This window comes from Elephas maximus, chromosome 8 (genome assembly GCF_024166365.1).
Source record: "Elephas maximus indicus isolate mEleMax1 chromosome 8, mEleMax1 primary haplotype, whole genome shotgun sequence".
NCBI lineage: Eukaryota > Metazoa > Chordata > Mammalia > Proboscidea > Elephantidae > Elephas > Elephas maximus.
In genome coordinates, this window is record NC_064826.1 from 37,916,509 (window position 1) to 37,930,463 (window position 13,955).

At 35.8% G+C, this 13,955-nt stretch overlaps 1 protein-coding gene across 3 annotated transcripts in view; it reads left to right on the forward strand.

Moving 5' to 3' along the window:
* DOCK4 (dedicator of cytokinesis 4) overlaps window positions 1-13,955 on the forward strand; it is a 487,078-nt gene that overhangs the window by 406,834 nt on the left and 66,289 nt on the right. For all 3 annotated transcript variants that reach the window (XM_049893613.1, XM_049893614.1, XM_049893615.1), the window contains exons 28-30: window positions 301-376; window positions 2,367-2,467; window positions 3,193-3,251. In XM_049893613.1, coding sequence (XP_049749570.1) covers window positions 301-376; window positions 2,367-2,467; window positions 3,193-3,251 — 236 coding nt within the window. The remainder of the gene's footprint in view (window positions 1-300; window positions 377-2,366; window positions 2,468-3,192; window positions 3,252-13,955) is intronic.

Consider the following 13,955-nt stretch of genomic DNA (forward strand, 5'->3'; position numbering starts at 1 on the left):
ATGAAAACATTATAAAACATTAAGATACTAATATAGTTTCTTCTGCGTCATATGAATTCATAGATTTTTCTGTGTATAATTTTACAAATCATCTGATGTCAGTAATAGATTTTCTTTTGGGAGGAGATGGGAGGCCTGCTGTCTCTTTTCTTTTTTGTTTCAGATATGAATTATCACGTGTTGCACCACATGCTTACTGAAGGAGACTTTCTTTTATCTTAGCTGCTTTCCATTCTTATCTAATAAATTATTTTCACTAATGTTGTTTTCAACTTAATTTTTCTTTTTTTTAATCACTAGCGTTATTATTACAACAGTTCTGTACCTCTCAGATGCTCTTCGTAAGAACTTCTTAAATGAAAACTTTGATTATAAGGTAAATATCCATTTTGATAACTATCTTGCTTTGACTAAAAGGTTTCACATTGTACTTTAGGAAATTACCTAATGTATTTTCTTTCTCTCAATAATGGAAAAATTAATTTATTCTACCTACTTTAAATTAATGTATGGCCATATTAGTTTTAATTATGAATAATATTAGAACAGTTTTTATTATATTTGTGAACAAATTAGGGCTATCATAATGTTTCTCAACCTGATGGAGATCATAGTGCTCAAGAGGCATTTCTTTGTTGTTATTATACATTTTAATTCTTAATTTTTTCTGTTTGATCCCCATACCTAAGAGGACTTAGAACATGTTTTTAAGGCAATTTTTTTTTTAATAGAGACCTATATAAAGAAAACATTTACAAAGTAGCCCCTTTTGTTTCTTTGCTTCTCCATATTCCCACTTTTTAAAATGAATTAATGAAAAAGAAAAAAAAGGAAGATTTGTAAGATTCTTGATGGCAAAGCTTTCTGTGCATCTGTAGTGTAATGTAACTTATGCCAGGAGGCCTAAGAATTCCTGAAATTCTTGATAACACTTTTTTCAAACGGCCAGTAGTAAATGGTTAGCAGAGATGGGCAGTGCTAAGTCGGCTTCCCTTCTTAATGCTCTTTCTATGTTTTTAGCATCTTTGTTTCTTTTTCTTTTTTTAAATAACATTTTTCATATTAAACATTTAATAAAATTCCCTTGTTCAATAATTAGAAAATACAGAAGGGTACAAATAAAATGAAAACGAAGGTAATTTTAAAGGCTGTATAGGATTTCGTTGTATCATTTTATAATAATTATCAGTATGTCAAATTGCATAATTGAAGACCTACTTTTTGATAGTTCAGTTATTTCTACTATTTCATTTAATTACTCTTATTATGTGCATCTTACAAAATTAAACTTTGTGTATATCCCTTTTTTTTTTTTATATCCCTAATTACTTCTTTGGATAAGTTTTTATTTGTGTATATCCCTAATTACTTGTTTGGATAAGTTTTCATAACTGGGATTGTTGAGTTAAGGTTTGTACCAGTTATGTTTAACTGCCTGTTTCCCTATATCTTCACCAACACTGGATGAGACTTTTTTTTACCCTTGATCTTTGACAATTTGATAAGGGAAAAAATGATTTTTCTTTTAATTTAATTCTTCTTTGGTTACTAGTTATAGATGAAAATTCATATTTTGTGGATTGTCCTTGACCTTTGTTCATTATTTTCTTTGAGGGTTTTATCATATTCTTTTTTATGTTTAAAAATTTTTTATGTATAAAAGGTATTAATTCTTTGCCATGTTTTCCCTAGTGTATTTTTTGTCATTAATTTTACATGGTGTCAATAAAGAAGTAGTTTTTCTCTATTACGTTCTACACATTTTTGGTTAAGTTTATTTCTGGATATTTTATTTTAATCTTTTTCTGATGATGTTTTTGGTATAAGAAAACTTAGACTCAAAAGATTTGTCTGGGCGGGAAATTTTTATAAAATACTTTCTGAATTTAAATCAATTAGCATATCTAAAGAAGTATATACATATTTTAAAGTTCTAAATTAAAAGGACTTCTAAAAATAAATTCAAAGAAATATAAAGTAATCCATCTTTATACCTCAGCCTCTTGGAGAGATACTTAGACATGTTATAAGAGTAACAAAACGTCTACCATTTAGCATATACCAAGGAGTTCATGAAACCTGGGATATGGCATTGAAGCAATACATAAATAAATAGTATTTATTTGTTTATTTAGTTTACTTCTTTATTGTAGAAAATTTCAAGCATATGTAAAAGAGAGAATAGTATAATGAACCTCCATGTGCCCACATCCAGCTTCAACTATTATCAACCCATGGCCAATGTTGTTTCAGCCATAAGCTAATTCACTTAACCACTCTTAAAGCCAATCCAAGATAGCATGTTACTTTACCAGTAGATATTTTTTGTAACATTGTGGTATTTAAATATCTTGTTGTCATTTTAGATCTGGGATTCCTACTTTTACCTTGCAGTCATTTTCATAAACCAGTTGTGTCTGCAGCTGGAGATGTTCACACCTTCCAAAAAGAAAAAGGTGTTAGAAAAGTAAGTACCAATGTAGAATCCAGTGGGAATATGAGGCTCATCCAGTACTGTGCCTTTTGAAGGATGTTTAGTACAAATGGTTCATAAATCAAAATGTCTATAACTGGAAATCACACAGTGGCGCAACATTGAGCAAGAAGACAAGAAGTAATCCTTTCTGGAAATTTCAGTATTTTGAATTTATTTTTGACCTTTTTTTTTGTCCTGAGTCTTTCAACATTCAAAATTATCATAGAAGCAAATAAGCATAAAACAAATCTTTTACTAAAGGATTTATATAAGGATTTGAATTAGAGGCATCAAGAAATATACATTAAACATCTTTAATTAAAAACATATTGCTGTTAGAGTTACCAGAGCTGGGTAGAGTGGGGAATGGGGAGTTCTTGCTTAGTGGGTACAGAGATACTGTTTGGAGTGATGAAAATAGGAAATAAAAATAGATAGTGCTGATGGTTGCACAATATTGTAGACGTAATTAATGCCACTAAATTGTACACTTAAAAATGGTTAAAAAGGCACATTTTGTTATATATGTATATATAACAAAAAGGCAAATTTTTTTATATATATATATATATAAAATCACAGTAATATATATATTTTTTAAATTGCCTTCTATTTCAGAATGATAGATTGTGTCCTATAGAGATGCAAATGCTGCTTCGTTCTGGAGGCTTCGTTCTGGAGGCTTTTTCTTAGGTTTGATTTTTGTTCTATTTCAGGTATGGTGACATGCGGGTAACAATGGGTTGTGAAATATTCAGCATGTGGCAAAACCTCGGTAAGTGATGAAAAGAGAAACGACCTCTGTTGTAAAGCTCATCATTGTACTTTTAAGCCTACAGATGAAGAAGGGCAGTTTACCAATGACAGCATTTGAAATCAAATGTCTAAACCAATAAAGATACCAGTAGAAAGTAATTGACACTTTGGCACCGAATAAAAAAAAAAAAGGTTACAACTAATTCTTTAAATTGACGTCTGTCTGAAAAATCACCTTGCCTGTACGTGTTTCATTATTAACAAATGATAAATTTTATAATCTAGCATTGCTCTAATAATACACACATTATTTCTAGGGATGAGCTAACCTTTCAGAATTTGGGACTATAACTACTTAAAATTTCTAGAACTCTTAATTGAGGCTATGGATTCTAATAAATATAGGTTAAATTTCATTAAATATTGACTTGAGCATCACTACTTTTAAAAACTTGAAACCACTGACCGGTATCATAAAGAGTATAACCAAAGGATTTTGAAGGCATCTGCAGTTGCTAAGTGACCGTTAGAGCCAATTTTGTTAATCTGCCATAGTAGATAGAGCATATTATTCTGCAAATTGATGGCACAGATCTGGTTGCACAGAAAAGAATACTTGAAAAATAAATTGTTTTAAAATCTCATTGGCATAGAGTCTCTTTCTAGAGACCCACTTATTTAATTTTGGCATGTTAACTATTCAAGTTAATAGTATTCATTTACTGTATTACTGGATTTTAATTTCTCCTCGTGGTTTATTAAAGTGATTGACCTATTTGAATTGAATATGCTTTAACCTGAAAACATTTCTGTCTTGGGCTCATCCAAGCACGGCTTGGAGACGGCAGGATTTGTTTGCTGTGAGTGAAAATAGAACCATTATGTTTTCCTTCAATTCATATTACCAAGTGTTTTCTGACCAGGACTGTTACTATTGTATATAGCAAGTTAGGGAACCTTTGGGTATATAACTTTGCTTAGTCTTCAGTGTTTGCTGGTGATTTCACAACAAAACAAAAAAATATTCCTTAACATCTTGAAAACAACTTCCAACTCTCCAAGGCCAGCCCGAACAAGTCCATGATTTTTCCTTAGATTCCATTCAAAAAATAGTATCAAACTTTGCCTTACTTGAATAGTGCGCCTGTGACTCTTCATGTTCTATTTATTCTTTGTGTCCTTCTTTTCATTCCAAAGCAGGTCAAGGCCCTAGTAATATCCATCTTGCAGTTGGCAATAATTTAGCAAGATGTTTTCCAAAGAATGCTGTGTTGAAGTGCTGTTTGATGGCAGTTGTTTGTTTAGGCTTTTATAGGACTTCGAATTAGAAGACCAGGAGAGATGTGGTTGGGTTACCGGAATGTTCAAAAACATGGCAGGCTTTGCTTCTAGATATATCTCAGCATTGCCATATATGGTTGCCATGTATTTCCACATAAACCTTCATCCAACTCAGGATACTGTGGATTTAGGACTCAACCATTGGCCTGGCAAAATGAAGCTGGCACCTTTAGTCACACCCTAAAGATATCACTGTATTTCATAAAGTTTTTTCCTCTATTTTGCCTTTATTCTAAAACAAAAAGATTTCTCCCTCTCTGGTTTTCATTTTTAATTACTTCCGTCAGTTTTAGTCAGAGATCTAGAGAATACCGAAAATGTCTGGAGCGTATTGGTCCCCATGAAGCACTAGTCAAAGTGGACCAGTAGCACCTGCATCATCTGGAAGTTTCTAAGACATGCAAATTCTCTGACTCCACTCCAGACCTACTGAAACAGAATCTCTGATAGTGGGGCACAGAAATCTGAGTTTTATCGAGTTCTCTAGGTGATTCTTAAGCTCTTGACTAAAGATAGAAAAGCACTGCCTTAGACAACACTGTCCCCTTGGCTAATTTGTCCAGCTTTGAATACCTGCTCTAGCACAGTTCTAGGACTTTGTCAGGAAAAGCTCATTACACTCAACTTGCAAATCCCAGCATGATATAGTTTGCATGTAACGTGTGTATAAATGTCTGCTTTATTTCTTGGTTCCTAAATTATTTCCCTAGAATTATATCGTGACATTTCTGAGTCTTCCAAAACATTAGGAGAATTTTAAAGGTCGTTACTGTTGTACAACAGCTAGAAGCAGAAAATATTCAGAAATGTTAAAGCCTCCTCTATTCCAGCATATATTTTTAGAAAATGGTAAAAAAAAAAAAAAAAATTAAGTATTCAGGGTATTATTTTGACACCCTTTAAAAAAAAAAGACACCCTTTATAGACCTTAAATCAGCTTGTTAGTCAGGAGTATCAAAATACGTTAGTTATAATTTGATTTACCTATAATTTTATAATTATGTCATGTTCACTATGAATAAGAATCAACTCGATGGCAACAGGTTTGGTTTGGTTGGTTTGAGCATTTTGAATGCTGGAGGAGAATTTATACAAGTAATCATAAGTTTGCACTTTTTAATGGAACCAGCCAATAAATTCAGTTTAACAAAGTTTATGAAGCATTGATTATATGTAAGTTATTTTAAGAAAAACATGTCCATTCCTATTAAGTATTCAGTTTTAAAATATGACATTCAGTTGTATGTGCCCGAAATATTTCATAAATTCAAAATTGCCTAACAATTTATCTGTAGTATTAAATGTGCTTTTATAGCAATTATTTACCTACAAAAGGTTTAAACTTTTTTTCTGAAAGAAGTCACTGGATATTTTGTGTGAGAACTGGGGGAAGCCAGCTCTAACTTCTCTTCCTCTTTGCCCTGAGTCTTGCAGCTGTTGAGCGAGCAGGGCCCATTTTCATCTCTATAGCAGTGAGTAAGCGGCTCTGCCAGTTTATGCTTCAGCCCCAGTTCTGTGCAACCTAGTTACGAATGTAGGAATGAAACCAAAAGTTCTTGTTTGTGTAATGGCAACATGTAGGATCCTACCAGTAAACAAGGCAGGGCCTCCTTTCTTCCCTTGAGAGATAGCAGAAGTTCCCGAGACAGACAGACTTCCAGCTTCTCATGGCAGCTTGGAATTGTGCTGCTTGTCTCCAGTGCTTATGGTGCATTAGACACAACAGTACAACATCTTGTAATTAAAATAATTTATGTTTGAAGAGTACAGACCAGGTAGTGATAAGTGAACACTTTATCTTCAATTTGTTCTTTTTCAATATTTTCCTCTTCTAAATTGAAGGACTAAAAATATTCTGTTAAGAGAGGGGGAGAGGGCATGTATTTTTCCCCTAAATTTGATCCGTTTGTAACCCATATTTGCAAGTATAGCCTGCAAATAAAGAGGTTACTCTTTACTACCGTGACCCACCTTTGGCATTCATCTTGAGGCAAGGTTAAGTTTTGTTTTGTTTTTCTTTCTATTTTCAGATGAACTAACATTCTTACTAAATATAGAGTGGGCTCTTTCTCCACATTTGCAAACACAGCATCTTGTAACTGCTGTAGAAAAATTAGTACTTCCCTAGCGCACTGTTTTGTGTGCATAAATATAAAACTCTTAGCCCAAGTAGCAGGTGTCCTAAATTCAAAACAAGACCACATGGCTGACAATTAGAGATGGGGAAAATATACTAAAACTGCGTTTTAAAAAGAAATAATTTGAATCAAGTTTATTTTGCTGTTGCCATACGTAGCTCAAGATTTTGCTTTACTGGTCGGCTAGGAATTATATTTTCCATGCTTGGAGAGCTTACTCAGGTTTGCACAGATTTTGTGTCCTCAAAGTACGTTTACAGCAAATAAGGCTACCCGCATGAATTCCTGCACAGTGGTTTACACGGGGGTGTAGCTTCTCTGAAAACTCTGGTGGCGTAGTGGTTAAGAGCTACGGCTGCTATCCAGAAAAGTCGGCAGTTTGATTCCGCCAGCTGCTCTTTGGAAACCCTATAGGGCAGTTCTGCTCTGTCCTGTAGGGTCACTCTGAGTCGAAATCAACTTGATAGCAATGGTTTTTTGTTTTTTGTAGCTTCTTTATGACCCTCTTATTGCCAGTAAAAGAAATCAAGCTACAATGTGTAGTGTGTGGACCTTATTTGGATTCTGATGCAAAGAAACCAACTGTAAATGATGTGTCTTAAGACAATTGGGAAAATTTTAATATAAGTTAGATTTTAGATTACAGAATTATTTACTTTTGTTAGGTGTGATAACAGCATTGTGAATATATTTGTAAATGTCCTATCTTAAAGATGCTAACTGAAATATTTATAAGTAGAATGATATGGTGTCTCAAACTTCACTTAAAATACTGCAGAAAAAAAAATGGGGCGATAGGATAGACAAAAATGTTAATAATTATTGAAGCTGGGTAATTTTGTATACATTTAAAATTTCTCGTCATAAAAAGAAATTTAAGGGAAGAAAGTCAGATTCTAAAATGTCTATGACCATGAGAGATTTTTTAGAAGATATTCAGAAATATTCGTGCAAACGGTGGTAAATAAGATGAATGCATGCTAATGCTGTTCTTCATTAGAAAGGCCCAGGAAAGACTGAAACTTCACTGAGATAGTAGTGTAGCAGCTCTGAGTCTCATTCCACCAACTTGAGTGTTCAAGAACCATCCAGGCCTGCAGGAAATTCAATTTTATTTCCCCTCTCATTCCATCCCCTTCCCACCTTACACACTTGAGTGCCGTGCAAAGGTTTCATGTCTTACACAGTGTCACAGCAACAGAGAGGCCCTCCTGGTTACCAGTCAACTGCCAAAATGTCATTTGTCCTGGACAAATGATCCCCTCAGTCCAATGCCTCTGCTGGGACACAGCCCACTCTGGCTAGACTTTGAGCCCTGAAGCTATCTCCTGGGGCAGGGTCATGGAACGGGCAGTAAGACCCACCAATATGAGGACTTGCCAGCTTTGTCCCCTTAGGAATCAGTCTGACCCTTTTGTCTCTGTTCTTCTCACCTGCCAGGACATCTTAGTTAAGCTTTTCAACAGGCCTAGGATTTTACAAAGGAGCTCAGCGGTCAGATGGTTAAAGCCGTGACCGCTAACCGATTGCTACCTGAAAGGTTGTTGATTTGAGCCCAACCAGCAGCTCATCGGGAGAAGGACCTGGTGGTCTGCTTCCATAAAGATTACAGCCAAGAAAACCCTATGGGGTAGTTCTGTTCTGACACATGGCTTTGCTAGGATTTGAGATAGACTCAATAGCACCTAACAGCAACAACAGCAGGGTTTTACAAATGTCAGTAAGAGTGATTGAATTCAGGTTGCTTCTGCTTTCTGCCCTGACAGAGGAAAACTGAGGAAAGGAACTGCAAGTCCTAGCTGCTAGTTACCTGCTTGAAATGCATGTGTCCAACTCACAGCAACTCTATATTGCAGTAGAGGGGCAGAATATAGAGAGAACAAATATGGAGAAAATAATATTTCTGTGTATTCTACCATGAGTTTGTCAGTCTTGAAAGTATTCATTCTTTTGAAAGAAAATATACAAGATTAGATTAATAAGGAAGTTTCTTTTGATGAATATGAAGGAGATGTTCCTGCTCCGATAAGGAAAATTAAAGTCTTTTGGGAAAGATGAAGTGTTACCTGAGTCAAAATAAAAGTAGAAACACAAAAGGAATTACAAGCCATATTTCTTCTGCACATATAATGGACATGGAAAACTAATTTAGAGATGAAGAGAAATGATTAAGTTACCTTTGATGAAACCTCAAAGAGAGAGGAAATGACTGTGTGCCTTCAGTGATGTAAAGAGACTTTTAGATGGCCTGGGATCTGGGGGTTGTGCCTAGGGCTGTATTCTTGAATAGATACTCAAAGCATTTTGGCCTAAGCACTTTCACCCGCATTGAAACTAAATGCAAGACAAAATATGACTTCCAACTATGATATAGGAGCAACTCCCTGGTGGTGTGAGTTCTCTGGTGTGCAGCCAATCCCACGTGTATCCAGTCCCAAGAATGAGGTATCTCACAAATACCCAGGGCACTGCATCTGTGCCAACTAAAGCAGGGGGTGGGCATATTACCAGTAGATATCATGAAGACCTTGCTCCCATAGGGCAATCCAGACACAGCATAGGACAGGACCACCTTGTCCTTAGTTGAGGCAGATGTCTGAGACAGCCCTGGGACTGCATCACAAATGGAAGCTGGAAAGTAGATAATAATCCCTCTGTTGTTGTTGTTGTTGTTATTGGGTGACATCAAGCTGATTTTGACTGATAGCGACCCCATGTGACAGAGTAAAACTACCCCATAGGGGCAGTAATCTTTATGGGAACAGATAAGCCAAAGCCAAACCCATTGCTGTTGAGTCAAGTTGACTCATAGCAGCCCCATACAACAGAGTAGAACTGTCCCATAAGATTTCCAGGGAGCAGCTGGTAGATTCAAACTGCTGACGTTTTGGTTAGCAGCCAAGTTCTCGACCACTGAGCCACCAGGGCTCCCTGGGAGCAGACAGCCAGGTCTTTCTCCCATGGAGAGGCTGGGTGGGTTCCAACTGCCAGTCATTGGGTTAACAGCCCATAACCGTTACGCCACATACGCTCCTTTAGATATAGGTCCTCTAGATATTGCTAAGATAGAAGGCAGTTCAAAACAGTGTCCTCTGACAAGGGCACCTTTTCCAAATGGATGGAAACCCAGAAGGAATTCAGACTCGTAAACTCTTAGCGCAGGGCCTTCCATCTCCTCTTTATTGCCATATTGGTCTCTAAGGGGATGGGCAAGGCGCTGCTCAGAGGGTCTTTGACACAGGTAGCTAACGCTTACCTTCTAACTAGTGCATTACAGCTTTGCTGGTTGCATTTGACAAACTCCAAAGCTCAAAACATCCAACTTAAACCCCTGTTAAAAAAAAATGCATTGTCTCCTGTAGCTAGGAAGCCTGAAGGTGGGTGCGTCTTTAGGTATGACTGTTTTCAGGAGCTCAAACAACATCTTTGGGGCTCTTTTCTCTCCATTTCCCAGCTCTCCTTTGCTTCACATACTGCATTTTGTTTATAATAATTTAAAGAACTGAAGATTCAGATCATTGCTTTGACTGCTGCATTGCCTTGTCTAGGAAATTGGACACAGAGGATTCCATGGCCTCTCTTCATCAGGGAGTGTGGAGCGGTTTTTCTAAATAAACATTCCTCATAATGCAAGCTTTTACAATGGTGCATCGTGGTCCCTTGTATATTCTGAAATATTCAGATACGAGGAGTAGCTTTTCCTCCATGTTACCTAGATAGGGAGAGTTGTATCATAATAGAAATGCTATACTCTGAGGATATAATAAAGGATTTCATGTTACTTGGATCTACAGTCAACACCCATGGAAGCAGCCATCAAGAAATCAAACAACGTATTGCATTGGGCAAATCTGCTGCAAACGATCTCTTTAAAGTGTTAAAAAGCAAAGATGTCACCTTGAGGACTAAGGTGCACCTGATCCAAGCCATGGTGTTTTCAGTTGCCTCATATGCATACAAAAGCTGGACAATGAATAAGGAAGACCAGAAAAGAAGTCGATGCCTTTGAATTATGGTGTTGGTGAAGAATATTGAATATACCATGAACTGCCAGAGGAATGAATAAATCTGCCTTGGAAGAAACACAGCCGGAATGCTCCTTAGAAGCAGGGATGGCGAAACTTCATTTCACGTGCTTTGAACATGTTATCAGGAGGGACCAGTCCCTGAAGAAGGACATCATGCTCGATAAAGTAGAAGGTCAGTGAAAAGGGGGAAGACCGTCTACGAGATGGTTTGACACAGAGGTGGCTGCAACAATGGGCTCAAACATGGCAACGATTCTGGGGATGGTGCAGGACTGGGCAATGTTTCGTTCTATTGTATATTGGGTTGCTATGAGTTGAAACTGACTCGACAACACCCAACCACAATAACAGAATTAATCATAATATATTCTCTTGATCTTGACTTTTTAACCTAAAGAAAAAAAAAAAAACTATTTGTCCATGTTTTGTTTTGAAATGTTTAAGAATTTTAAATGCTTGTCCAGGAGCCACTGCATACCCTCTTTATTCAACTGCTAAGCTAGTGTCAGAGCCCTGATGCAACAATGGTTAAGCAACCAAAAGGTTGGCGGTTTGAACCTACCCAGCTTCTCCTTTGGGAGAAAGATCTGGTAGTCTGCTTCTGTAAAGATTACAGCCTAAAAACCCTATGGAGCAGTTCAACTCAGTCACTTGGAGTTGCTACGAGTTGAAATCAACCTGATGGCACCTAACAACAAGCTCTTCTCAGTGATAATCTATGCCAAGATTTGAAAAGCTTGTTCTTGACTCATTCACACTTCAGCTGATGTTGCATAGCACTGAGAATAGGTAGGTTATCCAGGGAGGGATTTACATTCTAAAGATAGCTGATATATCCCAAGGCAATCCCACTCACAGAAAACAGTGACTTCTCAAACACCCACTTGGGTTTTCCCATCTCTGATCTCATCCATCATCCTTTGTTTTTCTCTTTCCCAAAACCTTTCTTATATTCTCTTCCCTTTAAAAAACCTCTCTAAAGTAAAAATAAATTTAATTTATACATTTACATTTGCACTCTGGGTTTATATAGCGTCATTTGCAAATAAATGTCTGAGCTTGCTGGCCCTCTTAATGCCTTCTAGTACAAAAAGGAAAATAGAGAAACCTATCATTAACGTGAAGGTATTTAACTATGAAATTGGCAAGTAACTGGGAACAAGGTGATTTTGTTAGTATTCAACCCTTTCTACAAAAGATCAAAGGTAGAAGAGAATAAGGGGAAAATTACCTTCTTTCATGAACCCAGCTATCTTCTGCTCAGCCTCTCAACTTGCTCTGTGGGGTTAAGTGAATGCTTTCAGTATCATACATTTTTATCCATGATACTGAAGATTGACTATAGAGAAATAGTACATTTTTCAGTGTATACGGTATACTGATTATAAAAATAGAAACTCCTCAGTAAGATTTAACATAGAAGATTAGAGTTACCCACCTGCAACATGAAATCATCTATGTCCATGCACACCTCTACCTTCCTTTCCTCTGAATTACTTATTGTCAATACCATACCTTTTAGCACTTGGTAATAATACCCCATTTTGAGTTCACTATTGCAGCATGTTTTGGTCTTTTCAGAAAATGGTTATATTCTTTTTTTAGACCATCATTTAGATATTTATTTATGCTGTGTGTTTATTATGTTGAAAAAAAAAAAAAAACATGTATTCTAGAAAAATTATAAAATGTAGATAGGAATCACTTTTTTCACATATAAAACTCATCTGTAATCTCATCACTCAGTAATAACCATTGTGGTTAGCATTAGAAAGTACAGTCTTCTAGACTATCATATATATATGTATATATATGTACATACATACATATGTTTATATTTATATACGTATATGTGAGTCAGAATCAACTTGATGGCACTGTGTTTTTTATGAATGAACGTATGATGTACCTGTACATACTGTATTATACTTTGCTTCTTCACTTAATTATATTGAAAAACTTCTCCCATATTACCATTCTTCAATCTCATTTTTAATGATTGCATAAAAATTTCAGTGTATGAATGTACAGTAGTATACATAACCAAATCCTCATGGTTTATATAATTTTTAACATCATACCTTATGATTTTTTTAAGGTGGAAAAAAGTAAATCTCCAGTTTTATAATAAAAAGGAATGGAGAAAACAAACTCAAAAGATGGAAAAATATACCAAGCAAACAAAAACCAAAAAAGAGCATGAGTGGCAATATTAATTTCTGACAGAACAGGCTTTAAAGTAAAATCCACCACAAAGGATGAGGAAGGGCACTATATAATGATTAAAGGGTCAATACACCAGGAGGACATAACCATAGTAAATATTTATGCACCCAGCGACAGCGCTCCAAAATACATAAAACAAGCTCTAAAAGCATTGAAAAGAGAGATAGCTCCACAGTAAGAATAGGAGACTTCAACACACCACTTTCAGTGAAGGACAGAATATCCAGAAAGAAGCTTAATAAAGACAGAGAAGATCTAAATGCTACAATCAACCAACTTGACCTCATAGACATACACAGAACACTCCACCCAACAGCAGACAAGTGTACTTTCTTTTCTAGTACACATGGAACATTCTCCAGAATACACCACATATTAGGCCATAAAGCAAGCCTTAACAAAATTCAAAACATCAAAATATCACAAAGCGTCTTTTCTGACCATAAAGCCATAAAAGTAAAAATCAATAACAGACAAAGCAAGGGAAAAAAAAAAAAATCAACCACATGGAAACTGAACAACACCTTGCTCAAAAACTACTGGGGTATAGAAAAAATTAAGGATGGAATAAAGAAATTCACAGAATCAAATGAGAATGAAAGCACATCCTACCAGAACCTTTGGGACACAGCAAAAGCAGTGCTAAGAGGTCAATTTATAGCAATAAATGCACACATCCAAAAAGAAGAAAGGGCCAAAATCAAAATATTAATCCTAAAACTGGAACAAGTAGAAAGAAAGCAGCAAAAGAAGCCTTCAGGCACCAGAAGAAAGACAATAAAAATCAGAGCAGAATTAAATGAAATAGAAAAACAATTGAAAGAAGTTAACAAGACCAAAAGCTGGTTCTTTGAAAGAGCAATAAAATCGATAAACCGTTGATGAAACTGACAAAAGAAAAACAGGAAACGAAGCAAATAACCCAAATAAGAAATGAGATGGATTATATCACAACAGACCCAACCAGAAGAATCAGAACAGAATACTATG